The sequence below is a fragment of the Dasypus novemcinctus genome, chromosome 21 (genome assembly GCF_030445035.2).
Source record: "Dasypus novemcinctus isolate mDasNov1 chromosome 21, mDasNov1.1.hap2, whole genome shotgun sequence".
NCBI classification, from domain to species: Eukaryota; Metazoa; Chordata; class Mammalia; order Cingulata; family Dasypodidae; genus Dasypus; species Dasypus novemcinctus.
Window position 1 is genome coordinate 85,778,026 of NC_080693.1, and position 25,891 is coordinate 85,803,916.

The 25,891-nt window shown below is 54.6% G+C and overlaps 1 protein-coding gene across 1 annotated transcript; it reads right to left on the reverse strand.

Moving 5' to 3' along the window:
* Positions 1-17,916: 17,916 nt before the first annotated feature.
* On the reverse strand, positions 17,917-24,683 carry NOTUM (notum, palmitoleoyl-protein carboxylesterase). Its single transcript, XM_058284920.2, has 12 exons — positions 24,351-24,683; positions 23,504-23,556; positions 23,337-23,432; positions 22,770-22,830; positions 22,592-22,650; positions 22,199-22,301; positions 21,354-21,545; positions 21,153-21,253; positions 20,494-20,641; positions 20,227-20,274; positions 19,888-20,080; positions 17,917-19,172 (listed from the first exon to the last, which is right to left on the reverse strand). Exons 1-12 carry the CDS (start codon positions 24,662-24,664, stop codon positions 19,047-19,049), a joined length of 1,494 nt encoding a protein of 497 aa, XP_058140903.1. The 5' UTR covers positions 24,665-24,683; the 3' UTR covers positions 17,917-19,046.
* Between the last annotated feature and the right edge of the window lie 1,208 nt (positions 24,684-25,891).

Here is a 25,891-nt window from a genome sequence, read left to right on the forward strand (position 1 = left end):
GATGCCTAGACAGCAGCAAAAAAATTATGAGCCTTCCTAAGAAAATGGGAGACATGGCCCAAGAAAAGAAATGTATCAAAGCCCCAGGGGAGACAGGTTTTGAGAGAATTAGCGAGAGGTACACAAGTTTCCAAAATCAGATTAATGAGTAGAAAGACAATATGGCTAAAGAGATAAATAACTTCAAGAAGACATTGAGGAAAAAAAGAAAATATTAAAAAATAAATATATTTTTTTTTAAAAAAAGAAGACATCAAGGGAAGGGGATGTGGCTCAAGTGATTGGACTCCTGCCTGCCACGTGGGAGGTCCTCGGTTTGGTTCCCGGTGCCTCCTGAAGAAGGCATTGAGCTGGTGTGATGGGCAGGCATGGAGCGCTGACGCAACAAGATGATGCAACAAGAGACACAAAGAAAGCATAACGAGAGACACGAAGCAGGTAGCAGAGTGATTAAGCAATTAAGTTCCTCCCTCCCACTCGGAGGTCCTGGGTTTGGGTCCTGGTTCCTCCTACGGAAATAAGGAAGACAAACAGCCACAACAATTGCAAACAGTGAGTGGGTACGGAGAAAGAAAGAAAATAAATCTTTTTTTTTAAAGAAGACATTGAGGGAAGTAGACATGGCCCAATGTATAGGGTGTCCGCCTACCACACGGGAGGTCCGTGGTTCAAACCGCAGGCCTCCTTGACTCATGTGGAGCTGGCCCATGCGCAGTGCTGATGTGCCCAAGGAGTGAAGAGATAGCAAAGAATGGAACAAGCTGCAAGGGGGGGGGAGTAAATATATATATATATATTTCTAAAAATCTAATAAAAATTATATATGACATATGAAAACCAAAGAATAAAATGGTGGAAGTAAAGAAAGCATTTACAGTAATACCAACGAATGTGAATGGATTAAACTTCCCAGTCAGGGAAACGGACTTGGCCCAGTGGTTAGGGCGTCCGTCTACCATATGGGAGGTCCGCGGTTCAAACCCCGGGCCTCCTTGACCCGTGTGGAGCTGGCCATGCGCAGTGCTGATGCGCGCAAGGAGTGCTGTGCCACGCAAGGGTGTCCCCCGCGTGGGGGAGCCCCACGCGCAAGGAGTGCGCCCGTGAGGAAAAGCCGCCCAGCGTGAAAAGAAAGAGCAGCCTGCCCAGGAATGGCGCCGCCCACACTTCCCGTGCCGCTGACGACAACAGAAGCGGACAAAGAAACAAGACGCAGCAATAGACACCAAGAACAGGCAACCAGGGGAGGGGGGGAAATTAAATAAATAAATAAATAAATCTTTAAAAAAAAAAAAAAATAAGCCGAGTATTTAAAAAAAAAAAAAAAAAACTTCCCAATCAGAAGATACAGGCTGATGGAATGGGTTAAAAAGCATGAGCCATCCACATGCTGCTTACAAGAAACTCACCTTAGACCCAGTGATACAAACCGGCTAAAAGTGAAAGGTTGGAAAAAGATATTCCAAGCAAATAGTAACCAAAAAACAATCATGGGTAGCTATATTAATATCAGACAAAACAGGCTTTAAATGCAAAAAAGCTATAAGCGATATGGAAGGTCATTACATGTTAGTGAAAGGGTCAATCCAGCAGGAAGATACAACAGTTATGAATGTCGATGCTCCTGGCCAGGGTGCCCCAAATACATGGGACAAACTCTGGCAAAACCGAAGGGAGAAAGATACATCTTTACAATAATTGTTGGAGACTTCAACACCCGCTCACATCATTAGACGGAACCAGACAGAAGATCAAGAAGGAAACGGAGAACTTGAACAATATGATGAATGAGTTAGAAAAACGAACAGGCATATATAGAACACTGCATCCAAACTCAGAGCACTATACATTCTTCTCAATTGCCCATGGATCTTTCTCCAGGATAGAATATATGTTAGGGCACAATGTAGCTCTCAAAAAATATAAAAGGATTGAAATTATACAAAGCACCTTCTCAGAGCATAATGGAATAAAACTGGAAATGAATGACAGGAAAAAAGTAAATTCACAAATGTGTGGAGGCTGAACAACATACTACTAAATAATCAGTGGGTCAAAGAAGAAATTGCAAGTGAAATCAGTAAATATACTGAGACAATTAAAATGAGAACACAACTTATCAAAACTTATGGGATACAGCAAAGGCAGGCTTGAGACTGCCTGAATTAAAAAAGAAGAGTTTTTTTTTAAAGATTTTTTTTATTTATTCCTCTCCCCCCTTCCCCTCTGTTGTCTGCTCTCAGTGTCCATTCACTGTGTGTTCTACTGCATCCACTTGCATTATCCTGTGGCACTGGGAATCTGTCTCTTTTTTGTTGCATCCTCTTGGTGCGTCAGCTCTTGCTGTGTGTGCAGCACCACTCCTGGGTGGGCTGCTGCACTTTTTTCATGCAGGGCGGCTCCCCTTAGGGGCGCACTCCTTGAGCATGGGGGACCCCTATGCAGGGAACACCCCTGTGTGGCACAGCACTCCTTGCACACATTAGCACTGCATGTGGGCCAGCTCACCACACGGGTCAGGAGGCCCTGGGGATCGAACCCTGGACGCTCCATATGGTAGACAGATGCTCTATCAGTTGAGCCACATCTGCTTCCCAAGAAGAAAGAGTTTAACTCAAAGATTTAGTTGAACAACTAGAGAAACTAGAAAAAGAACAGCAAAGCAATCCTAAAGCAAGCAGAAAGAAAGAAATAATAAAGATTAGAGCAGAAATAAGTGAAATTGACAACAAAAAAACAATAGAGAAAATCAACAAAACCAAAAGCGGGTTCTTTGAGACGATCAATAAAATAGACAAACCCCTAGCTAGACTAACAAAGAAAAAAAAGAGAGAAGGTACAAATAAATACAACCAGAAATGAAAGGGGTGGGGAAGTTACAACTGACCCCACAGAAATAAATATAATCATTAGAGGATATTATGAGAAACTGTATATTAACAAACTAGACAACTTAGATTAAATGGACAAATTTCTAGAAATCCATAAACAACCTACGTTGATGCTACAAGAAATACAAGAACTTAACAAACTAATCACATTTAAAGAGATTGAATCCGTCATCAAAAATCTCCCAGCAGGGAAACGGACTTGGCCCAGTGGTTAGGGTGTCCGTCTACCACATGGGAGGTCCGCGTTTCAAACCCCGGGCCTCCTTGACCCGTGTGCAGCTGGCCCGTGCGCAGTGCTGATGCGCGCAAGGAGTGCCCTGCCACGCAGGGGCGTCCCCCGCATGGGGGAGCCCCACGCGCAAGGAGTGCGCCCGTGAGGAGAGCCGCCCAGCGTGAAGGGGGAGCGCAGCCTGCCCAGGAATGGCGCCGCCCACACTTCCCGTGCCGCTGACAACAACAGAAGCGGACAAAGAAACAAGACGCAGCAAATAGACACAGAGAACAGACAACTGGGGGAGGGGGGGATTAAATAAATAAATAAATCTTTAAAAAAAAAAAAATCTCCCAGTAAATAAAAGTCCAGGACCAGATGGCTTCACAGGTGAATTCCACCAAGCATTTCCAAAAGAATCAATACCAATCATGTTTAAACTCTTCAAAAAAATTGAAGAGGAAGGAAAATTACCCAACACATTTTATGAAACCAACATCACCCTAGTACCAAAGCCAAATAAAGATACTACAAGAAAATTACAGATCAAGCTCTAATGAACATAGTTGTAAAAATTTCCAACAAAATACTTGCAAATCAAATCCAACAGCATATCAAAAGACTTATACATCATGACCAAGTGGGATTTGTTTTTGTTTTTGTTTTTGTTTTTAAGATGTATTTATTTATCCCCCCCCCCCCCCCCCCCCCCGTTGTCTGCTCTCTGTGTCCACTTGCTGTGTGTTCTTCTGTATTGACTTGTTTTCTCATTAGTTGGCTCTGGGAACTGATCCTGGGACCTTCTGGAGTGGGAGAGAGGTGCTCATTTTCTTGTGCCATCTCAGCTCCCTGATCTGCTGTGTTTCTTATTGTCTCTTCTCTGTCTCTTTTTGTTGCATCATCTTGCTGTGCCAGCTCTCTGTGTGGACCAGCACTCCTGCGCAGGCTAGCACTCTGTGTGGATCAGCTCTCTGCACAGACCAGCCTGCCCTCGCCAGGAGACCCTGGGACTTGAACCCTGGACCTCCCATATGATAGACGGGAGCCCAATTGCTTGAGCCACATCTGCTTCCCCCAAGTGGGATTTATTTCTAGTATGCAAGGCTGGTTCAATTAAAGAAAACCAATTAATGTAATACACCACATGAACAAATTGAAGGGGGAAAAAAAAACATATGATCATCTCAGTTGATGCAGAATAGGCATTTAACAAAATTCGGCATACTTTCATGATAAAAACACTTTAAAAGATAGGAATAGAAGGAAAATTCCTCAATCTGATGAAAGGCATGTATGCAAAACCCTCAGCCAACATCACACTCAATGGGCAAAGGTTGAAAGTTTTCCCTCTAAGATCGGGAACAAGACAAGTGTGCCCACCCTCACCACTGTTATTCAACACTGTGCTAGACGGTTTAGCTAAGGCAATAAGACAAGAAAAAAAAAATTAAAGCATCCAAATAGGAAAAGAGGAAATAAAGCTCTCACTGTGTGCAGATGACATGATCCTGTACTTAGAAAATCCTGATGTATCCATGACAAAACTAATTGAGCTAATAAATGAGTTCAGCAAAGTGGCAGGATACAAGATCAACACACAAAAATAAGTAATGTTTTTGTATATTATTACTGAACAATATGAGGAGGAAATCATGGGAAAATTCCATTTACAATAGCAACAAAAAGACTCATCTACCTAGGAATTAATTTAACCAAAGAAGTACAGGACCTACATGCAGAAAATTACAAAACGATGCTAAAAGAAATGTAAAAAGACCTAAACAAATGGAAAGACATTCTGTGTTCATGGATTGGAAAAATAAATATCATGAAGATGTCAATCTTACCCAAACTGATTTATAGATTCAATGCAATATCCATCAAAATCCCAACAGTTTACTTTACAGATTTAGAAAAGGCAATTACCAAATTCATTGGGAAGAGAAATTGCACCCGAATAGCCAAAAGCACTCTAAAAAAGAAGAGCCACATGGGAGGAATTCCACTGCCTGACCCTGAAATATATTACAAAGCTACAGTGGTCAAAACAGCATGGTAAGGAAGTGGACTTGGCCCAGTGGTTAGGGCATCCGTCTACCACATGGGAGGTCTGTAGTTCAAAACCCAGGCCTCCTTGACCCATGTGCAGCTGGTCCATGTGCAGAGCTGATGCACACAAGGAGTGCCGTGCCACGCAGGGGTGTCCCCCATGTAGGGGAGCCCCACGCACGAGGAGTGTGCCCCATAAGGAGAGCTGCCCAGCATGAAAGAAAGTGCAGCCTGTCCAGGAATAGCACCGCACACACGGAGAAATGACACAGCAAGATGACGCAACAAAAAGAGACACAGATTCCCGTACCGCTGACAAGAACAAAAGTGGACAAAGAAACAAGACGCAGCAAATAGACACAGAACAGACAACCGGGGAGGGGTGGAGGGGAGACAAATAAATAAATAAATAAATCTTTAAAAAAGAAAGAGAAAACACAGTTAAATAAAAACACACATTTCTCAATTAAAAATACTGGATACGTATAAATTTTTTTAATTGTACAATATGTTACACAATATATTTGGTTCATAGTAATGCAATAATACATTATTTGTCTTTCTGTGTCTGGCTTGCTTCATTCAACATAATGTCCTCCAGGTTCATCCATGTTTTCACATGCTTTACAACTTTGTTGCTTCTTATAGTTGCATAATATTCCATTGTGTGAATACACAGTTTGTTGATCCATTTATCTGTTGATGGACACCTGGGTTGTTTCCAACTTTTAGCAATTGTGAATAATGCCCCTGTGAACATGAGTGTGCAGATGTCTGGAATTTGAAGGTCCATTTCCCTAAAACAGGGGAGGAGGAGACGGCTGGCTGCTGATTTCAGCTACTGACTGGTAGACTCAGCTGGCTAAGAGATAACCCTGGGAACAGCTGGGGTGTGAATCAGCCCAAGTCAGAGAGAAGCCAGTGCCTGCCATTTTGACTCTGCCCCCAGCCTGAGGGGAAGCCAAGACTGAAAATCACAGTGATGGTGGGAACCGGTTTCTTTCCCCTAGATGGGCCTGCAGCCCTAGCCCAGGCTTCGGCCCCGCCTCTGGCAGGGAGGAGGCTGAGGAGCCCTGCGCCAGCCTATCCAGTAACTGCAGGTAGCTTTGGCTGGCGCAGACTGAAAGTCGGAAGTCTACCAGGACAGCCGCGGTCATCTTGGACCCACATTGCGTAGACTGCTGCCCACACCTGCAGCTCCATCCCCACCCCAGGCAGGGGAGAAAGGGTGTGAGGCTTCATCAGTCTCTCTGGGCAGCTACAGTCTAGGCCTGCACTTGGATTACTCCACACAGCTGTGACTCTGTCCCTACCCCTGGCTAAGGAGAAAGTTGGAAGAAGCTTCATTGGTCCCTGGGGCAATGAGGGCAGCTTGAGCCTCCACAGCTTACAGCACCAACTATACCATTGGCTCCTCTACACAACCAGCAAGGGAGAAAGGGCAGAAAGTCCTAAACCAAAGAGAAAAACTGCACCCAGAATAAATATTCTATGATCCAGATGCCAAGACACAAACAAAAAATTACAGTCCTCACCAAGAAACAGGAAGCTATGGCTCAGTTAAAGGAACAAGATAAACCTCCAGATGACATAAAGGAGTTGAGACATCAAATCATAGATGTTCAAATAAACCTCCTTAATAAATTCAATGAGATGGCTAAAGAGATTAAGGATATTAAGAAGACACTGGATGAGCACAAAGAATTTGTTCTTTTTTTTTTTTTTCAAAGATTTATTTATTTATTTAATTTCCCCCCCTCCCCTGGTTGTCTGTTCTTGGTGTCTATTTGCTGCGTCTTGTTTCTTTGTCCGCTTCTGTTGTCGTCAGCGGCACGGGAAGTGTGGGCGGCGCCATTCCTGGGCAGGCTGCACTTTCTTTTCACGCTGGGCGGCTTTTCCTCACGGGCGCACTCCTTGCACGTGGGGCTCCCCCACGCAGGGGACACCCTTGCGTGGCACGGCACTCCTTGCGCGCATCAGCACTGCGCATGGCCAGCTCCACACGGGTCAAGGAGGCCCGGGGTTTGAACCGCGGACCTCGCATAGGGTAGACGGACGCCCTAACCACTGGGCCAAAGTCCGTTTCCCGAGCACAAAGAATTTGAAAGCATACAAAGAAAAATAGCAGGTCTTATGGGGCTGAAGTGTGCAATAAATGAAATTTTAAAAAACATTGGAATCATATAATAGCAGATTTGAGGAGGCAGAAGAAAGGATTGGTGAGCTTGAAGAAATGGCCTCTGAAATTGAACATACAAAAGTCCTGATGAAGAAAAGAATGGAAAAAATTGAACAAGGTCTCAGGGAACTAAATGACAGCAAAAGACATGCAAACATATGCCATGGGTGTCCCAGAAGAAGAAGAGAAGGGGAAAGAGGCAGAAGGAATATTTGAAGAAATAATGTCCAAGAAGGACAACGTACTCCCATCCAAAAAAAATCTCAATAGACCAACTCTGAGACACATACTCATCAGAATGTCGACTGCCAAAGACAAAGAGAGGATTCTGAGAGCAGCAAGAGAAAAGCAATGCATAACACATAAGGGATACCCAATAAGATTAAGTGCTGATTCTCACCAGAAACCATGGAGGCAAGAAGACAGTGGTATGATATATTTAAGATACTATAAGAGGAGAACTTCCAGCCAAGAATCTTACATCCAGCAAGATTGTCTTTAAAAAATGAGGGCGAGATTAGAGTATTTACAGATAAACAGAAACAATTTCTAAGCAAGAGACCAGATTTTCAGGAAATACTAAAGGGTGTGCTAGAACCTGAAAAGAAAAGACAGAAGAGAGAGACCTGGAAGAGAGTCTGGAAATGAAGATTAGATCAATAAAAGTAACTGAAAGTATCAAAAGAGTGGTGAAAATAAACTATGACAGGGGAAACGGACCTGGCCCAGTGGTTAGGGCGTCCGTTTACCACATGGGAGGTCCGCGGTTCAAACCCCGGGCCCCCTTGACCCGTGTGGAGCTGGCCCATGCGCAGTGCTGATGTACGCAAGGATTGCCATGCCGCGCAGGGGTGTCCCCCGCGTAGGGGAGCCCCACGCGCAAGGAGTGCGCCCCGTAAGGAGAGCTGCCCAGTGCGAAAGAAAGTGCAGCCTGCTCAGGAATGGCGCTGCACACACGGAGAGCTGACACAGCAAGATGACGCAACAAAAAGAAGCACAGATTCCCGTGCCGCTGACAACAACAGAAGTGGACAAAAAAGAACACGCAGCAAATAGACACAGAGAACTGGCATTGGGGGTGGGGAAGGGGAGAGAAAGAAAGAAAGAAAGAGAGAGAGAGAGAGAGAGAGAGAGAGAGAGAGAGAGAGAGAGAGAGAAAAGAGAAACAACAATGAGATATCGTCTAACACCACATAGAATGGCCATTATTTAAAAACAGACAACAGTAAGTGCTGGAAAGGATGTGCAGAAATAGGAACACTCCTTCACTCTCGGTGGGAGTGTAGTGCAGCCTTGGTGGAAGACCGTTTGGCGGTTTCTCAGCAAGCTGAACAAAGAACTGCCATGTGATCCAGCAATTCTACTAGGAATATATCCAGAAGAACTGAAAACTATGACATAGACAGACACCTGCACACCAGTGTTCTTGGCAGCATTATTCACCATCACCAAAAGATGGAAATAACCCCAGCATCCATCAACCAATGAATAGATAAACAAAATGCGGTGTGTGCATGTGACGGAACACTACGCTGCAGTCAGAAGAAACGAGCCTTGGCGGGGCCGTGCTCGCTCGCGGTGGTCTGTGGTTCTTTCCTGCGTTGATTCTCTTCCGCTCCATGCCGCGGTGCCGACAAGATGGTAAGCGCCGAGGTCTTCGTGCTGCCAGGAAACTCCGTGGCCCCCGGCGGGGCCGGAAGTGGCGTGATGAGCAGCACAAGGAAGCCCGTCTGGGCACAGCCCTGAGCCAGCCCTCTTGGAGGCGCGCCCCACGCAAAGGGGCTTGTGTGGGGAGAAGCAGGCGCTGGAGCGGAGCAGCCAGATTCTGCCATCAGGAGGTGTGTCAGGCCCCAGCTGATCAAGAATGGGAAGGAAATCACAGCCTTCGTGCCCGATGACGGTTGCTTGAATTTTATCTAGGAAAACGATGAAATTCTGGCTGCTGGATTTGGTCGCAAAAGTCATGCTGTTGGTGACCTTCCTGGAGTCCACTTTAAGGCTGTCAAAGTAGCCAGTGTCTCTCTCTCGGCTTTATACAAAGGCAAGAAAGAAAGACCAAGATCATAAATTTTGATGATGCAGAGCAAGCAGTAGTAATAAATTTTCATATGCTGGGAAAAAAAAAGAAATCAGGACGCATATGACAACATGGATGAAACCTGAAGACATCATGCTAAGCGAAGTAAGCCAGACACAAAAGGACAAATATTGCATGGTCTCATTAATATGAACTAAATAAAGGATAAATGCACGGAGTTAAAACCTAGAGTATAGGTTATTAGGAGATAAGAGGAGGGCTGAGAAGGACTACTGATTCTTAATGTACGTAGAAGTGTTAATCAACTTGATTGTAAAAGCGTGGAAATGGATAGAGTTGATGGTAACACTTTACAGTGAGTAGCAGCTGGTTTATAAATGGAATTGTGGCTGAAAAGGGCAGTCTGGGGATATAAATATCTATTGAAAGAGAGCTATTGAATAATCTAGGGACTGAATAACACAGAGAACCCAGAGGTAGATGAGAATTGTGGTTGATGGTACACATGCAAGAGTGTCCTGTGAGCTAGAGCAGATGTACATCATTACTGCAGGGTAGTGGGAAAATGGAATAACGTTGGAAAAATACAACTGGTGTGACCTACAGACTGGAGTTAACAGCAATACTGTAATATTCATGCATCTATGCCAAAGATGTACTATGTTGATAATGGGGGGTATGGAAAAAGTGTGCCACTATGGACCACGGTTAGTGGTAATAGTCTGATGATATTATCTCTTAATCTGTAACAAATGTTCTACCGTGGTGTGCTATGTTGGTGAATGGGGTGTTGTATGGGAATTCTACACATGTGCATGATTATTTTGTAAGTTCACAACCTTTGTAATAAAAAAATATTTTTAAAAAAATAGAGTGTGTTGGGGAGAAAATACATCAAATGTAAGATAGAGACTATAGTTAGCAGTAATATTTTGATGATGCTCTTCCATAGTTGTAACAAATGTTTCACAACAATGGAAGGTGTTGGTGGAAGGGTAATGTATGAGACCCCTGCGTGATGTTATATATGTTTATTTTGTAAGTTCACAACCTTTACTATATACATATTGTTTTGTTTTTAAAGATTTATTTTATTTATTTCTCTCTCCTTTCCCCCCCATTGTCTGCTCTCTGTGTCCATTAGCTGTGTGCTCTTCTGCATCTGCTTGCATTATCAAGCAGCACAGGGAAACCACGTCTCTTTTTTGTTGTGTCATCTTACTGCGTCAGCTCTCTGTGTGGGGGGCACTGCTCCTGGGTGGGCTGCACTTTTTTCACATGGGGTGGCTCTCCTTGTGGGGCACATTCCCTACACAGGGGTGCCCCTGCGTAGGGGTGCCCCGGTGTGGCAGTACTCCTTGCGCACGGCAGCGCTGCACATGGGCCCGCTCATCACATGGGTCAGGAGGCCCTGGGGACTGAACCCTGGACCCTCCATATGGTAGGCGGACGCTCTATCAGTTGAGACATATGTTTCCCATATATACATATTGCTTATGCATGTTCATGTATGAATGTTATACTTCAATAAAAAATGTATTTTAAAAATTCTGAAATATCCACAACAAAGCTACTCGAGCTAATAAAAGAGTTCAGCAAAGTGACAGGATGGAAGATCAAACTGCAAAAATCAGTAAATTTGGGGGAGAGTGTAAACTACAATGTGAACTATTATCCATGTGGTACAGCAGGGCTCCAAAATATAGTCATCAAATGCAATGAATGTGCCACACTGATGAAAGAGGTTGTTGATGTGGGAGGAGTGGGGGTTGGGGAGTGGGGTATATGGGAAGCTCTTTTATATATATATATATATATATATTTTTTTAAGATTTATTTATTTCTCTCCCTTTCCCTCTGCCTCGTCTGCTTTCTGTGTCCATTCATTATGTGTTCTTCTGTGACCACTTCTATCCTTATCAGCAGCACCAGGAATCTGTGTTTCTTCTTGTTGTATCACCTTGCTGTGTCAGCTCTCCGTGTGTGTGGCGCCATTCCTGGGCAGGCTGCACTTTCCTTCGCGCTGGGCGGCTCTCCTTGTGGGGCGCACTGCTTGCGCGTGGGGCTCCCCTACGCGGGGGACACCCCTGTGTGGCAGGGCACTCCTTGCGCACATCAGCACTGAGCATGAGCCAGCTCCACACGGGTCAAGGAGGCCCGGAGTTTGAACCTTGGACCTCCCATGTGGTAGACGGACGCCCTAACCACTGGGTCAAGTCTGCTTCCCTCTTATATTTTTCAATGTAATGTTTTGTGGTATCTATGTATCCTTTTTAAAAAAGACAATAAAAAATGTGATTTAAAAAAAAATCAGTAATGTTTTTCTACACTTGTACTAAATAATCTGAGGAGGAAATCAGGGGTTAAATTCCATTTTCAATAGCAACAAAAAGACTCAAATACCTAGGAATTAATTTAACCAAAGAAGTACAGGAGTTATATGCAGAAAACTACAAAACAATGCTAAAAGAAATCAGTAAAGACCTAAACAAATGGAAAGACATTCCGTGTTCATGGGTTGGAAGATTATGAAGATATCAATCTTACCTAAACTGATGTATAGATTCAATGCAATACAAATCAAATTTCCAACAGCTTACTTTACAGAATTAGAAAAGGCAATTGTCAAATTCATTCAGAAGGGAAAGGGCACCCGAATAGCCAAAAGCACTCTAAAAAAGAAGAGCAAAGTAGGAAGAATTTCACTGCCTAATCTTGAAACACATTACAAAGCTACAGTGGTCAAAACAGCATGGTAGCCATGTCAGAGGGCCCTACTTTGGAATTTGTGCTCCTGAGAGTGATGGAGCAGGACTCATATGTGACTTTTCTACACATGCCTCTTCTGTCACTTTTACTGAACCTGTGGTTGATGCTAGGGATGGTCCATGCTCAGGAGACTTGAATCTCTGGACTGCCCATGTGCCAGCTGGGCCCTGAGCCTCGGCAGAGTGGTGACTCCTACTCCCTGGTTCGTTGGTCTTACACAGGTCAGGTAACAGGGAGGTGAGGATGGTCAACCACCACACCAGGGAATCAAGAGTGTCAACAACTGCAAGCAGAGGAATTGCATCCCTCATCCACGTGGAATCTAAACCCCCTCTTGATCTAGAGGTGGAGAGGACATCACCATCTCAGGGTCCACAGAATGAAGGTATAAAATATGGACTATAGTGGACTTATTGATATTCTATTATAAAACTATTGTGACTAGTAATAGAAGAAATTGTAGCATTGAGATGCAGAAAGTGGCCACAGTAGTTGCTGAGGGCAGGGAGAGGGAAGAAGAGATGTGATGTGGGAATATTTTTGGGATTTTGAGTTGTTCTAAATGATATTTCAGGGTCAGATGCTGGACTTCATATATCCTGCCATAACCCACTGAATGTCCTGGGGGAGCGTGTGAACTACAGGGTAAACTATTATCCACGTGGTGCAGCAGTGCCCCAGAATGTGTTCACCGAGTGCAATGAGTGTGCCGCAATGATGGGGGAGGATGTTGGTGTGGGAGGAGTGGGGGGGGAGTGCAGGGTATATACAAGAACCACTTATATTTTTTAATGTAACATTTTTTATGTGATGTATATATCTTTAAAACTATATAATTTACAAAAATGATGTGGTGGGGGGGTGGGGAGTGGGTTAGTGGGTTATATGGGAAAAAAGAAAGAAAGGAAAAAAAAACAAGGGGACACCAACTTGGCCCAGTAGATAGAGTGTCTGCCTACACGTGGGAGGTCCACGGTTCAACCCCCGGTCCTCCTTGACCGGTGTGGAGCTGGCCCACGCTCAGTGCTGATGCGCGCCAGGAGTGCCGTGCCACGCAGGGGTGTCCCCGCATAGGGGTGCCCCACGCACAAGGAGTGCACCCCATAAGGAGAACCGCCCAGCGCTAAAGAAAGTGCAGCCTGCCCAGGAATGGCGCCGCACACACGGAGAGCTGATGCAGCAAGATGACGCAACAAAAAGAAACACAGATTCCCGGTGTCACTGACAACAACAGAAATGGACAAAGAAAATAGACACAGAGAACAGACAACCGGGGTGGGGACGGGGAAGGGGAGAGAAATAAAAATAAAAATAAATAAATAAAACTTAAAAAAAAAAACCAAAAAACAAAAATCAGCATGGTACTGGCATAAAGATAGATACATCAATCAGTGGAACAGAATCAAGAACCCAGAAATAAACTCTCACCTATACAGTCAACTGGTATTTTGCTGTTTGTTTTTAAAGATGTATTTTTTTTATTTCTTCCCACCCCTCACTGTTTGCACTTGCTGTGTCTGTTCATCTTCCTTTTTCTTTAGGAGGCACTGGGATCTGAACCTCGGACCTCCGATGTTAGAGGGAGGTACCAAATCGCTTGAGCCATCTCCACTTCCTGCTTTGTTGTGTCTCTCAATATATTTTTCTCCCTGCGTCTCTTGTTGCATCATCTTTTGTCAGTTTACTGTGCCTGCCTGTTACATCAGCTTGCTGTCTTCTTTAGGAGGTACCAGGAACCTCTGCTCCCTGCTTTATTGGGTCTCTCATTGTATTTTTTCTTCTTGTGTCTCTTGTTATGTCAGCTCACCACACCTGTCCGTTGTGCTGGCTTGCTGTCTTCTTTAGGAGGCACAAGGACGTGACCCTCCCACGTGGTAGGTGGGAGCCCAGTCACCCGAGCCATATCTGCTTCCCTGACTTTTTTTTTTAAGATTTCTTTTTTATTTATTTCCCTCCCCTTCCCCTCCATTGTCTGCTCTCTGTGTCCATTTGCTGTGTGTTCTTCCGTGTCCGCTTGCATTATCCGGTGGCACTGGGAAACTGCGTCTTTTTTGTTATGTCATCTTGCTGCGTCAGCTCTCCGTGTGTGTGGCACCACTCCTGGGTGGGCTGCGCTTTTTTCATGCGGGAGCTCTCTTTGCGGGGCGCACTCCTTGCGTGTGGGGCACCCCTACGTGGGGACACCCCTGCGTGGCACGGCACTCCTTGTGCGTGGCAGCTCTGCACGTGGGCCAGCTCACCACAGGGTCAGGAGGCCCTGGGATCGAACCCTGGGCCCTCCATATGGTAAATGGATGCTCTTTCAGTTGAGCAATGTCTGCTTCCCTCTCACTGATTTTTTTATTTTTTATTTTTTTTATTTTTAAAAATTTATCTCCCCTTCCCCACCCACCCCCCAGTTGTCTGCTCTCTGTGTCCATTTACTGTGTGTTCTTCTGTGTCCTCTTGTATTCTTGTCAGCGGCACCAGGAATCCGTGTTTCTTTTTGTTGCGTCATCTTGCTGCATCAGCTCTCTGTGTGGGCGGCACCACTACTGGGCAGGCTGCACTTTCTTTCACGCTGGGCGGCTCTCCTCACGGGCGCACTCCTTGCGCATGGGGCTCCCCTACGTGGGGGACACCCCTGCATGGCTCGGCACTCCTTGCACGCATCAGCACTGCGCATGGGCCAGCTCCACACGGGTCAAGGAGGCCCGGGGTTTGAACCGCGGACCTCCCATGTGGTAGGCGGACACTCTATTCATTGAACCACATCTGCTTCCCCTGACTGGTTTTTGACAAACCTACCATGTTCATGTTAACGGGACAAAATAGTCTCTTCAACAAATGGTGCTGGGAGAACTGGATATCTACAACCCAAAGAATGAAAGAGGGCCCCTGTCTCGCTCCCTACACAAGAATCAACTCAAAATGGATCAAAGACCTAAATATAAAAGCCAGGACCATAAAACTACTAGAAAATGTAGGGAAACATCTTCAAGACCTTGTAGTAGGTGGTGGTTTCTTGGACCTTACACCCAAAGAACATGCAAGAAAATAAAAAAATAGACAAATGGGATTTCCTTAAAATTAAACATTTTCTTTTCACCTCCCAGGACTTTGTCAAAAGGGTGAAAAGGCAGCCTAATCAATGGGAGGAAATATTTGGAAATCACATATCTGATAAGTGTTTAATATCCAGGATATATAAAGAGATGTTATAACTCAACAATAAAAAGATAAATGACTCAATTTAAAAATGGGCAAAAGACTTGAATAGACATTTGTCCAAAGAAGAAATACAAATGGCAAAAAAACATGAAAAATTGCTCAACATCACTAATGAGTAGGGAAATACAGATCAAAGCTACAATGAGGGAAGCGGACTTGGCCCAATGGATAGAGCGTCTGTCTACCACATGGGTAGACAGACCCTTGACCCGTGTGGAGCTGGCCCATGCGCAGTGCTGATGCGTGCAAGGAGTGCCGAGCCACGCAGGGGTGTCCCCCGCGTAGGGGAGCCCCACGCGCAAGGAGTGCGCCCCGTAAAGAGAGCCGCCCAGCGCAAAAGAAAGTGCAGCCTGCCCAGGAATGGCGCTGCACACACAGAGAGCTGACACAACAAGATGACGCAACAAAAAGAGACACAGATTCCCAGTGCCACTGATAAGGACAGAAGCAGTCACAGAAAAACACACAGCAAATGGACACAGAGACCAGACAACCAGGAGGATGCGGTGGAAGGGGAGAGGAAAAAAAACCAAAAACCTACAACGAGCTATCATTTCACACCTATCAGAATGGCCACTATTAAAAGAACCGCAAGTGTTGGTGAGGCTGTGGAGAGACAGGAGCGCTTCTTCACTGCTGGTGGGAGCTGAGAACGGCACGGCCACTGGGAGGGCTCCTTGGCACTTGCTAAGGAAGCTGAATAGAGACTTGCCACGGGACCCTGCAGTGGCACTACTGGGAACACACCCAGAAGAACTGAGCGGCGACACGAGCAGACACCTGCACGCTGACGCTCACGGCGGTGTCAGTCACGACGGACAAAGCTGGAAACAGCCCAGGTGACCCTCAACCGAAGAATGGATAAACAAGCTGTGTGTATGCTCACATGATGTAGTACTACGTGGCTGAAGAAGAAATGAAGTCACAAAGCACACAACAACACGGATGAACCTGGAGGACATTATGCTGAGCAAAGCGAGCCAGACACAAGAGGACAGACACTGTATGACTGTGTTACTATGAACCAAAGATACTGTGTAACATAATGTATGATGCAAAAAAATTTACATGTATCCAGGACATTTAATTGAGAAATATGATTTTATTCAACTGTACTTTTTTCTTTTTAAATTATTGTTTGTAATTTCAATTATTAAATGTACAAAATAAAGTTTAAAAATTTAAAAGAAGTTTAAGTTTTGAAATATTTTACTAGTCAATTTTTTTTTAGATTTACTTAGTTATTTAGCCACCACCACCACCCCGCCCCCGTGGCTTGTTCCTTTCTTTGCTGTCTCTTCTCTGTGTCCATTCACTGTGCGCTTTTTCTTTATCTGCTTGTCTCCCTTTGTTGTGTCATCTTGCTGCACCAGCTCTCCATGGCACACGGGCCATCAGCTCTCCGTGAGCACAGGCCAGCCTGCCTTCACAAGGAGGCCCCGGGACACGAACTCAGGGCCTCCCATACGATAGACGAGAGCCCAGCTGATGGAGCCACAGCCACTTCCCTACTAATCTATTTTTTAGAACATTTTAGATTTCCAGAGAAATTGGGAAGATAGTACTAATGGTGCAAGTTATGCAGTCTTGTCAGTGTACTTAATGTCAAAGATTGCTTACTTAAAATGGCTAACATATTTTTTATTTTACTTTTTTTAAAAGATTTATTTATTTACTTATTTCTCTCCCCTCCCCCCCCAGTTGTCTGTTCTCTGTGTCCATTGCTGTGTGTTCTTCTTTGTCCACGCCTGTTGTTGTCAGCGGCACGAGAATCTGTGTTTCTTTTTGTTGTATCATCTTGCTGTGTCAGCTCTCCGTGTGTGCGTGCCATTCCTGGGCAGGCTGCACTTTCCTTTGCGCTGGGCGGCTCTCCTTACGGGTGCACTCCTTGTGCGTGGGGCTCTCCTACGCGGGGACACCCCTGCGTGGCACGGCACTTCTTGCGCTCATCAGCGCTGCGCATGGGCCAGCTCCACACGGGTCAAGGAGGCCCAGAGTTTGAACCCTGGACCTTCCACGTGGTAGGCGGACGCCCTATCATTGAGCCAAATCCACGTCCCCCATTCATTTAATTCAATGACTTATTTATACGGCACTGGCCTCCCGGGCATTCGCTTCACCCAGCGGGTGGTATCCCAGCGCCGCTCACTTCCCTGCTCACACGGGTCCAGCGCCCGCCACGGGCTCTTCCAGGTGCCCCAGCCTTGTGGGTTGTTTGGTGCGTTGTTACTTCCCAGCGCTGCAAGACGCTCCCAACCCACCTTGTCTAGTCCCTGCCCATTCCTTGAACCAGGTGCTCCTCCAAGGTGCCCTGGATTTGTTGTTGGGTTTTTGTTTTGCTTTGTTTAGGTAGCAGGGTGAGGGACTGAACCCGGGACCTCGTCAGTGGGAAGCTGGTGCTCAACCACGGACCCACATCAGCCCTGAGTTGGTTTTTCACTTGTTTGCTTGTTTGTATTCTTGTTTCTAGGAGGCCCTGGGGACAGCAGGTGCTCAGCCCTGAGCCACATCCGCTCCCTGCCCTGGGCCTTGGGCGCGTGCGTGGGGCGCTTGCCGCTATCGGGTACGCGCCTTTACAAGTTCCATCATACATTTTTATTAACAAACTGTTATTCAAAACGTGTCAATGTGGTCCCCCCCCAGTGGCCTGCAAACAGGCTCTAACGTGAAATACTGCCCATACAGCGATTCTTCCCAGAGACGCCCCCCGCGTCCTCCCCGCAGCCCCCGCCCCGCTGCAGGACTTCGGGCCTGGGTTTCCGCCGTCGGTTCTGGTCAGTGCTTCCATGCGGGAAACAGCTACTCGCCCGGCAGCCCCTGGTGCCCGCGACAAGCCGCAGGGGAGGCAGGCAGGGCGGGCACAGGCCTGGGAGGGACGGGGGCGCGAAGGGCCGCCGCGGTGCCTGAGGCTGGCGGGCGGGACGGGGTGCGGGGACGGCAGGGGCCCCGAGGTCGTTCGAGCTCAGGAGGCAGCACCCACAACCCCGCGGCCCTCAAGCCCCGGGCAGGCCCGCCCGGCTGGGGAGCCGAGGACCGCGGCCGCCCCACGACGTGGCCACTGCTCCACGGCCGGGCAGCTGGGCCGCCCTCGGGCTCGGGCCCGGGTCCCGGGGGGGATCGTGCTTCTCCGGGAAGGCGCACAACGCGGGCAGCGGGGCGCGCTGGGGAGGAGGGCAGGCCTCAGGGTGCCGGCCCTGCCGCGGCCCAGCGCGAGCACAGCGCGAGGGCTCCCCGCTGTGAACCCCTGGGCCCCCACGTAGGAGCCGCTGGCCCAGCCCCTGCACGCCCCCGTGGGCACCCCAGGCCGGCCGTGCCCGTGGGCTCCTTGTCTGCGGACGGCTCCGGGGCCTGACTCGGCGGCCCCAGTGGGGCAGGATGAGTGCGGCCCTCCCCTCTCGGGTCCCGGCTGCGGTCTCTTGCCGTCGGATCTTCACCGGTGCCGGGGACGTGGGGAGAGCCTCGGGGTCCCCAGGGAGAGCTGCGGTCGCGCGCCCCGCCACCGCCCACCTCGGGCCCAGCCTCGCCCTCCCGGGCAACGGCCCATGGTCACTCCGGCTGTGTCCTTGGTGCGTGCGGGAGGGCGACCTGCCGAGTCGCTCGGGGCCACGCCGCTGGGCAGCTCTCGGGGCGGCTCTCCGGTGGGTGTGGAAGGAAAAGCGATGGGTGCGCGCCCGCGGGCGGGCGGCTGGGCGGGCAGCTAGGCTACTGCTCGGGGGCTCCGGAGGGGCCTCGGGTGGTGGCAGCGGTCACTCTGGGGAGGGAGCGGGGCGGCGCGGGCCGGGCTGGAGGTGGCGTAAGACCTGCCGCTAGGGCCAGGGCACGCAAGTGCTACGGAAACAAAAACAACCCGAGACGCCGGCTGCCGGCTGCCGTCAGGGCGCAGCGCGGGCGCGGCGGGGGGACGGGGCGGCTCTCCTGGCGCGGGGTCTGGAGGGACACGGGGTGGAGCGGACCCCGTGGGGGACAAGCCCTGCCCGAGTCTGGGCGGCCAGCCCCGAGACCCCACGACGTCACGGGCGGGGAAGAGGCCGCTCTGCCCAGGTAAACACTTGGGCAGCGCAAGCCTCTTGGGGCGTCTATTTTTTCCACCATAAAAAAAAAACTGTTATACAAAATGGTATTCAACATATATTTCTTGCTTAATTTCCTTTTTAAAAAAATTAAAGTAATAAAAAAGTCATTTATAAAATAATACAAAAGGGCGTGGGGGGCTGGGCTGGGGGCCGAGGGATCCAGTGCTTCTGGCTGCCCCCTCCCCACCGTGGGCTGGGGCTGGGGGGAGGCCTGGGGTTGGGGTGGGGTCATGAGGCCCGGCTGAGCCCCTGCGGGGGTGGGGGGCGGGAGAGACTGGGGGTCACGGGTCCAGACCCAGGGTGGGGTCTGCTGATGCCCGCCCTGTCCTCGAAGAGGCAGGGGGCCTGTGGGGCGAGGGGTCCCCGGGGCGGGAGTGCGGCAGCAGGTGGGCGGCCCCCTAGCTCCCGCCCGGCACCCTGCTGGGCTCCGGGTCCTGCTGCGGGGCCGGGGTCTGCGCGTCGAGGCCCACCTGCACCGCGGTCATGTCCCGGAGGGCGGGGCACGAGGGGTTGCAGTGGGGCCAGGGGCAGCTGTCCACCAGGCGGACGGGGCAGCCCTTCAGGGGCGCGCGGCCGGCCTTGTGGCTGTCGTGGAGGCTTCGGTCCCAGCAGTACAGCGCCCGGGGCAGCGAGGTGCCCCTCACCTGGACGTCCGTCCAGTGGCTGCGGACAGAAATCCAGGAGGGTGGAAGGGGCCAAGGCCAGGGCTGCCCTGCCGCCCCTGGGGAGTGGGGCTGAGAGAGAGAAGGCGTCCAGAGAGCAGGGGTGGGCGCCCGGGAGGGCCGGCGAGCGGACACGGAGACACGCACCTTCTGATGATGATCTCGTGGGACAGACAAGCGGGGGCAAAGCTGGCCCTGCAGGGGAGGAGATGGGTGGAGCGAGGCAGCCGCAGCCCCCTCCCCACCGGGGGCCCACGGCCGCCCTCCCCGCGCTCTGCCCATCCTGGCGCTTCCCCGAGCCCCACTCAGAGCTCTCTTCTGGGCAGGTGGGGCTGTCCCAGGCGGGCCGCGGCGTGGCGTTTCGAGGCCTCCCGGGGGAGCCCCCCGAGGGTGGCAGGCCCGGCTCGCACTCACGCCACGTCCTTGAGTGAGTCCCGCAGCTCCCGCACCAGCGTCTGGACATACAGCCACTGGCCCTCCTGCACGTGCTGCCCCGTGAGGTGCACGTTGTCCACCGTCAGCTGCGCCTCGTCAAACAGCCACTGCACCACGAACACCGGGCCTGCGGCGGGGACGGGGGAGGGCTCAGCTCGGCCACCCCGCCCCTGGGCTCGGCCCCTCCCCAGGCTCTGCCCCCTACCAGGCTCTGCCCGCCCTGTGCCCAGCACTCTGCTCCCCTCCTTCCTCAGAGCCCTGGCCCCCCAGATGCGGGTCCCTGCTTCTCCCCTTCCTTGAAGAACTGCCCCGTGGTGCCCGCCTGCCATGGACACACTGCCTCGCCCCGCCTCGCTGTGGCTCTCGGGCACGCCGCGTTCACCAAAACTTGGTGGTGCCGACCCTGGCGTGTGTACGGGGTTCGCAGCCCAGGCCCCCCAGCTCCTAGACCCCCGGGTGCAGATGGGCGACCACCCCTCCAGCTTTCCCGGGGACCCCACACCGGGCAGGTGCGGGGCACACGGGGACTGGGCAGGTGCTGGCCCCAGCCTGCGCGCTCCTGGGCTCTCAGAGCCCCAGGGACGCGGTCTGCCTGGCCACCCCATCCTGTCCCTGCAGGCCCCGCCGTGGCCACTCACAGCGCAGGGTCGGGTAGATCTTGTATCCGAAGAAGCAGTTCCACTCCTCGCCCTCCTTGAAGCGGCGCCGGCAGCGCTCTGGGACCACCCCGTTCCAGTACCTGGGCACACACAGTGCCTTAGGCGCGGCCCTCCGCCTGCCACCCCCCCGTGCCCAGGCAGGGCCCCCGAGGGTCTCCGCGGAGGACGGCTCCCTGGCACCTGATGCCACGGCGGATGGCCTCCGTGGGCGCGCAGGTGACGGTGTCCACGCAGTCGGTGCGCTGGTACTGCTCGTTGTCCAGGAACCAGCCCGAGTCGGCCAGGCCCCGCACCTGGATGGCCGGGTAGCCCAGCGCCTCCAGCTGCTCGGCCACGCGGTCCACGTTCAGCAGCACCCCCGTGCCCCCCGCGCTGCGGGGAGAGCCGGCGGTGAGGCCCAGCGCGATCCGACGGAGCGCTCCGAGCCGCGCACTGCGTGGCCCCTGGCCCTTCAGCCGTTCCGCAGCCGCCCAGAGCCCCCGGGGCCTCGTGGGGTGCAGAGAGAGGCGCCGGGCCTGCCTCACAGCTTCCCGGCCAGCTGCCCCCACGTCCCAGCAACCTGGGCCCAGCAGCACCCGCTGGGTGGCTGCCAGACAGTAGTGGTCACAGGCCATTCCAGTCATTGTTCTGAGATGCCCCAAATGGTTCCCCCAGCTACCCACCCGGGCTCAGCACTGCAAGGCACACGGCTGGACACCCCAGGCTGCCCTCCCCCCAGCCCCCCTCCTGGTCTCCCTCCTCCCCCTCCCCCAAGCCCCCCTTCTGCTCCCCCTCCCCACCAGCTCCCTTCCTGGCCCACCTGTTTCCCACCCCCCGCCCCTTCCCAGCCCACCTGCTCTCCCCCAGCCCTCCCAGCCCACCTGCTCTCCCCCCAGCCCCTCCCAGCCCACCTGCTCTCTCCCTCCCCCCAGCCCAGTCCCGGCCCACCTGCTCCCCCCCCAAGCCCCTCCCGGGCCACCTGCTCTCCCCCCCCAGCCCCTCCCGGCCCACCTGCTTCCCACCCCCCCACACCGCTCCTGGCCCACCTGCTCCCAGCCAGCAGTAGCACCTTGGCCCCGCTCAGCCCGTGGCCCAGGAGCTCCCGCACCACCTCCTGGATGATGGCCGCCCCCATGAAGGCGAACTTGTCTGCAGGGACAGGGAGGGGCCCCGGGTGGGTGGCCAGGCCTGGGGAAGGACGGGGTCTGGCCCCGGGCAGGGCCGGGGGGCTCCTCCCCGGGCTGGGACATCCCAGAGGCCAGGCTGGGGGCCGCCCCCTGGGAGGGAGGGCCTGAGGGCTGGGCTGGACAGCAGGCAGTGGGGCTGGGGGCCACTGCCAGGGCTCTGAGGACGCTGGGGGCTGAGCAGAGCCCCACCCAGGCTGCCGAGGATTTCCCCGAGGCCACGGGGAGGGGGACGCCAGGAAGGCGGGTACTCACTCTTCTCCGACTTGGACGAAGTCCCACTCCAGACGTCGCTCGAGCAGTAAGGGATGAAGCTGCAAGACACGGGCGGGCGAGCCCCAAGGTCCTGGGCAGGGGCCCCAAAGGCCCCCCCGAAGAACGCCCCCCCGGCAGCCCCCGGGAAGGGCAGCTCCAGGCCCGCCGCCCCTCTTACACCATGTTGGCGTTCCACCAGTGCGGGTTCTCCTCGGGCTGGGAGGACAGGATCCCGGTGCCTGGGCACGGAAGGGGGGTCGTTTGGGAGGAGGGGCGTGTGCAGGGGTGGGGACAGGGGACGGTGGGGGGAGGGGGCTCCTGGTGGCCGGGGGAATGGGACGGGTCTGGCCCCCTAGCAGGTAACCCCAGGCAGGATGCCCAGCTGAGCCGTGACCCTGGATGTGACCCTTGTCCCCCCTGCCCTCCACCGGAGGCTTTGATCCCGAGCGGCCAAGTAGGCCCTGGACAGGTACGTGTGAAATAAAACCAGAGGCCCTGCGGGCCCCGCAAGCCCCCCGCGGGATTAAGGCCGGCTTTCCCGAGGCCAGAGCGCGGCTGCTGAGTCAAAAAGGGAAAAATTCGAGGGCGAGCGAGTGCGTGTCCCCCGCCCCCAGGCAATTCGGAGGACACAGCCGGGGCCACTGCGGGGGACGGGGGCCTGTCCGGGGCCGTGGGGCGAGGGTGGGCGCCCAGGTGGGCCACCTGCTCCGCTCGGGGGAGGCCACGCTTCCCTCCCCCCGCGCACCTGTGCGGGTGCGCGGCCAGTCTTTGGAGCTCATGAGGCGCCGCATGCTGCCGTAGCGGGAATTGCAGTTCTCCCGGCTGAAGCAGTACCAGCCGCCTGCGGGCAGAGGCCCCCTCAGGCCCGCGCCGGGGGCCGCCCGCGCCCCCCGCCCGCGCCCCGGGACGCACCTTCCAGGAAGAGCAGCCAGCGCCGGCTGCCCCTGGACTCCTTCAGGTAGTAGCTGCGGGCGAGGCGCGCGTCAGCGGGGGCCGCGGGGGCCGGGGGCCGCGGGGGCCGCGCGCGCACTCGCCGGGCCCCCCGCGCGCGGCTCCGGGCAGGAAAGAGTTATTCCACCTGTCGCGGGGCGGTGCGCGCGGCGGCCGCACGAGGGCGCGCGCGGTCAGGCGCGGCGGCGCGAGCCCGGCCAGTCCCGGCCAGTCCCGGGAGGTGGCGCCCGCGAGGCGGGGAAGGGCGGCGAGGGGCTGTGTGGTCCGTGGAAAATCCCCACGGCCCGCCCGGCGCGGGACCCGCCGTGACCTCGGCGAGGCGGCCGGGCGGGGGGGTCTGAGGGCGCCTCGGGGCCCTCCCAGGGCGCGCAGGGACCCCCGAGGAGTGACGAGGGCCCCGCCGTGGGAGCAGCCCGGGGGGCGTGGAGGGGCACGGGCGTCGGGGGTCCCGCCCGGCTCCTCCACCCGGAGCGCGCGGGCGCCCCCGAGCCCCCTCCCCGGCCTCGCAGCCCTCCTCCCCGCTCCGCAGGCCCTGGGGGCGCGGCCACCCCACCGCCTTCCGGCCGACCTGCGCGCCCCCGGCCCCTCCGGGCACCCCCGGCGGCCCTGCCCCCCGTCCCGGGGTCAGCGGCCGGCAGGGCTCTGCCCGCCCTCGCGGGGCCGCCCCCCCGGGAGCCGCGGGCCCCCCTCCCCGCCCGCCGCCGGCTCTGCGCCCCGGGGCCGAAGGACGCGAGCAGCAGCGGGGCCGGGCGCGGGCGGCCGCGGGGTCAGTGCCCGGGCGGGCCGAGCCTCCGGGCGCCGGCCTTACCCCGCGGGGCTGCCGTCGTTGCAGGTCACCGACGAGTTGAGCAGGAGGTGCAGGCGCAGGTCCTCGTCGAGCTGCTGCGCCGAGCAGGGGTACAGCGACTGCGCCAGGCTCTTGACCTGCGCCACGAAGCTGTCCATGTTGCCCTCCACGGCCGTGAAGTCCAGCGGGAAGCTCTCCACGGGCGGCCCGGCCGCGGCGCGCGGCGGGGGCGGCTGCGGCCCGCGGCGCCGCCAGGTCTTCCTGCCGTCGCCGCCCCCGGCCCAGGGCAGCAGGCCGAGCAGCAGCAGCAGCAGCGCGCGCACCCCCGGGCCCATGGCCGGCCGCTCGGGCCCGCGGCCACCTGCGGAGAGGGGGCGGCCTTGAGCGGCGGGCGCTCGGGCGCGGGGCGCCGCCGGCCTGGGGCTCGCGCGCCCCCGCTGCGCGCTCGGCGTCGGGGCGCTCGGGGCGCGGGCGCCGCTCGGCCTCTGGCGGCTGGGGCTCGGCGCGGGCGGCCGAGGGCAGCGCCGGGGCCGGGTGCGTTGGCTCCCGCCCGCGCCAATGAGCGCCGGGGGCCGAGCTGGGCGTAGCGCGCGGGGGCCGCGGCGGCCGGGGTGCCCGCGCCTTAGAAGTGCCGCTGCCGCCCGGGCCGGCGCGGGGGGCGGGGGCCGCGCTCGCTCTTTTCTTGGCGGAGGCATCGCCTTTTCTTCCCAAACCGCAAGCCTGACGGAGGGGCCTGGACTACCCCGCCGCGGCCGCCGGAGGCGCTCCCGGCCCGGCTCCGTGGGGGGCAGCGCGGCGCGGCGGCCCCCGCGGCTCTGCTCCCGCGGCCCGCCCGGCGCCGCCTTCCCCGCCCCGGGACCGGCGAGGCGCGGCGGGGCGCCCGGGGGAGGCGCGGGCCTGCGGGGCCCGACGGGCTGGGGGCGCGGGGCGGCCGCGCTCACTTCGAGCCGCCGGCGCCCCCTCTCCCGCCGCGCGGCCCCGGGGCAGCCCCGGTGGGGGGGAGGCCTGGGGCCCCGGCGCGCCGCTGCACTCCCCCCCGGCCCGGCCCGGAGCCCCGGCTCACCGCGGGCGGCCCCGCGGCCCCGCTTCCTCGGCGTCGCTGCCCCCCGCGCCGCCCGCCCTGCGCCCGGCTCGGCTGCGCTCCCCCTCTGGCGCTGGCGCGGAGCCGCCGGGACTTTTATCCAGCCGGGCCCCCGGGATCAAAGCGGCGGCGGACACCGGGCTGCGCGCCGAGGGGCCTCCGGAGGCGCGGACAGGTGCAGCCCGAGGCCCAGGCGCCCTCGGCGACCTGTGGGAGAGACCCGGCGCCCGGCGACGGCGCCGCGGGGGAGGCGGCCTGTCCCGCGCTGGGTGGGAGATTCTGCGCCGCCCTCGGGGGCCCTGGGTCTGGAGGGCGCCGCCGCGAGGAAAGGTCGGTGGGCCGCGTGAGGTCCTGGACCCTCCCTGCGAGCACCTGGCTGTGCCCCCCGTTCCCGCCAGACCCCCGAGAACCTCTCCCTGCCCCAGCCGCCGCTGGTGGGGGGGGGGGGCGAGGGGCTGCGGGCCGCCCTTTGGTGACCTCA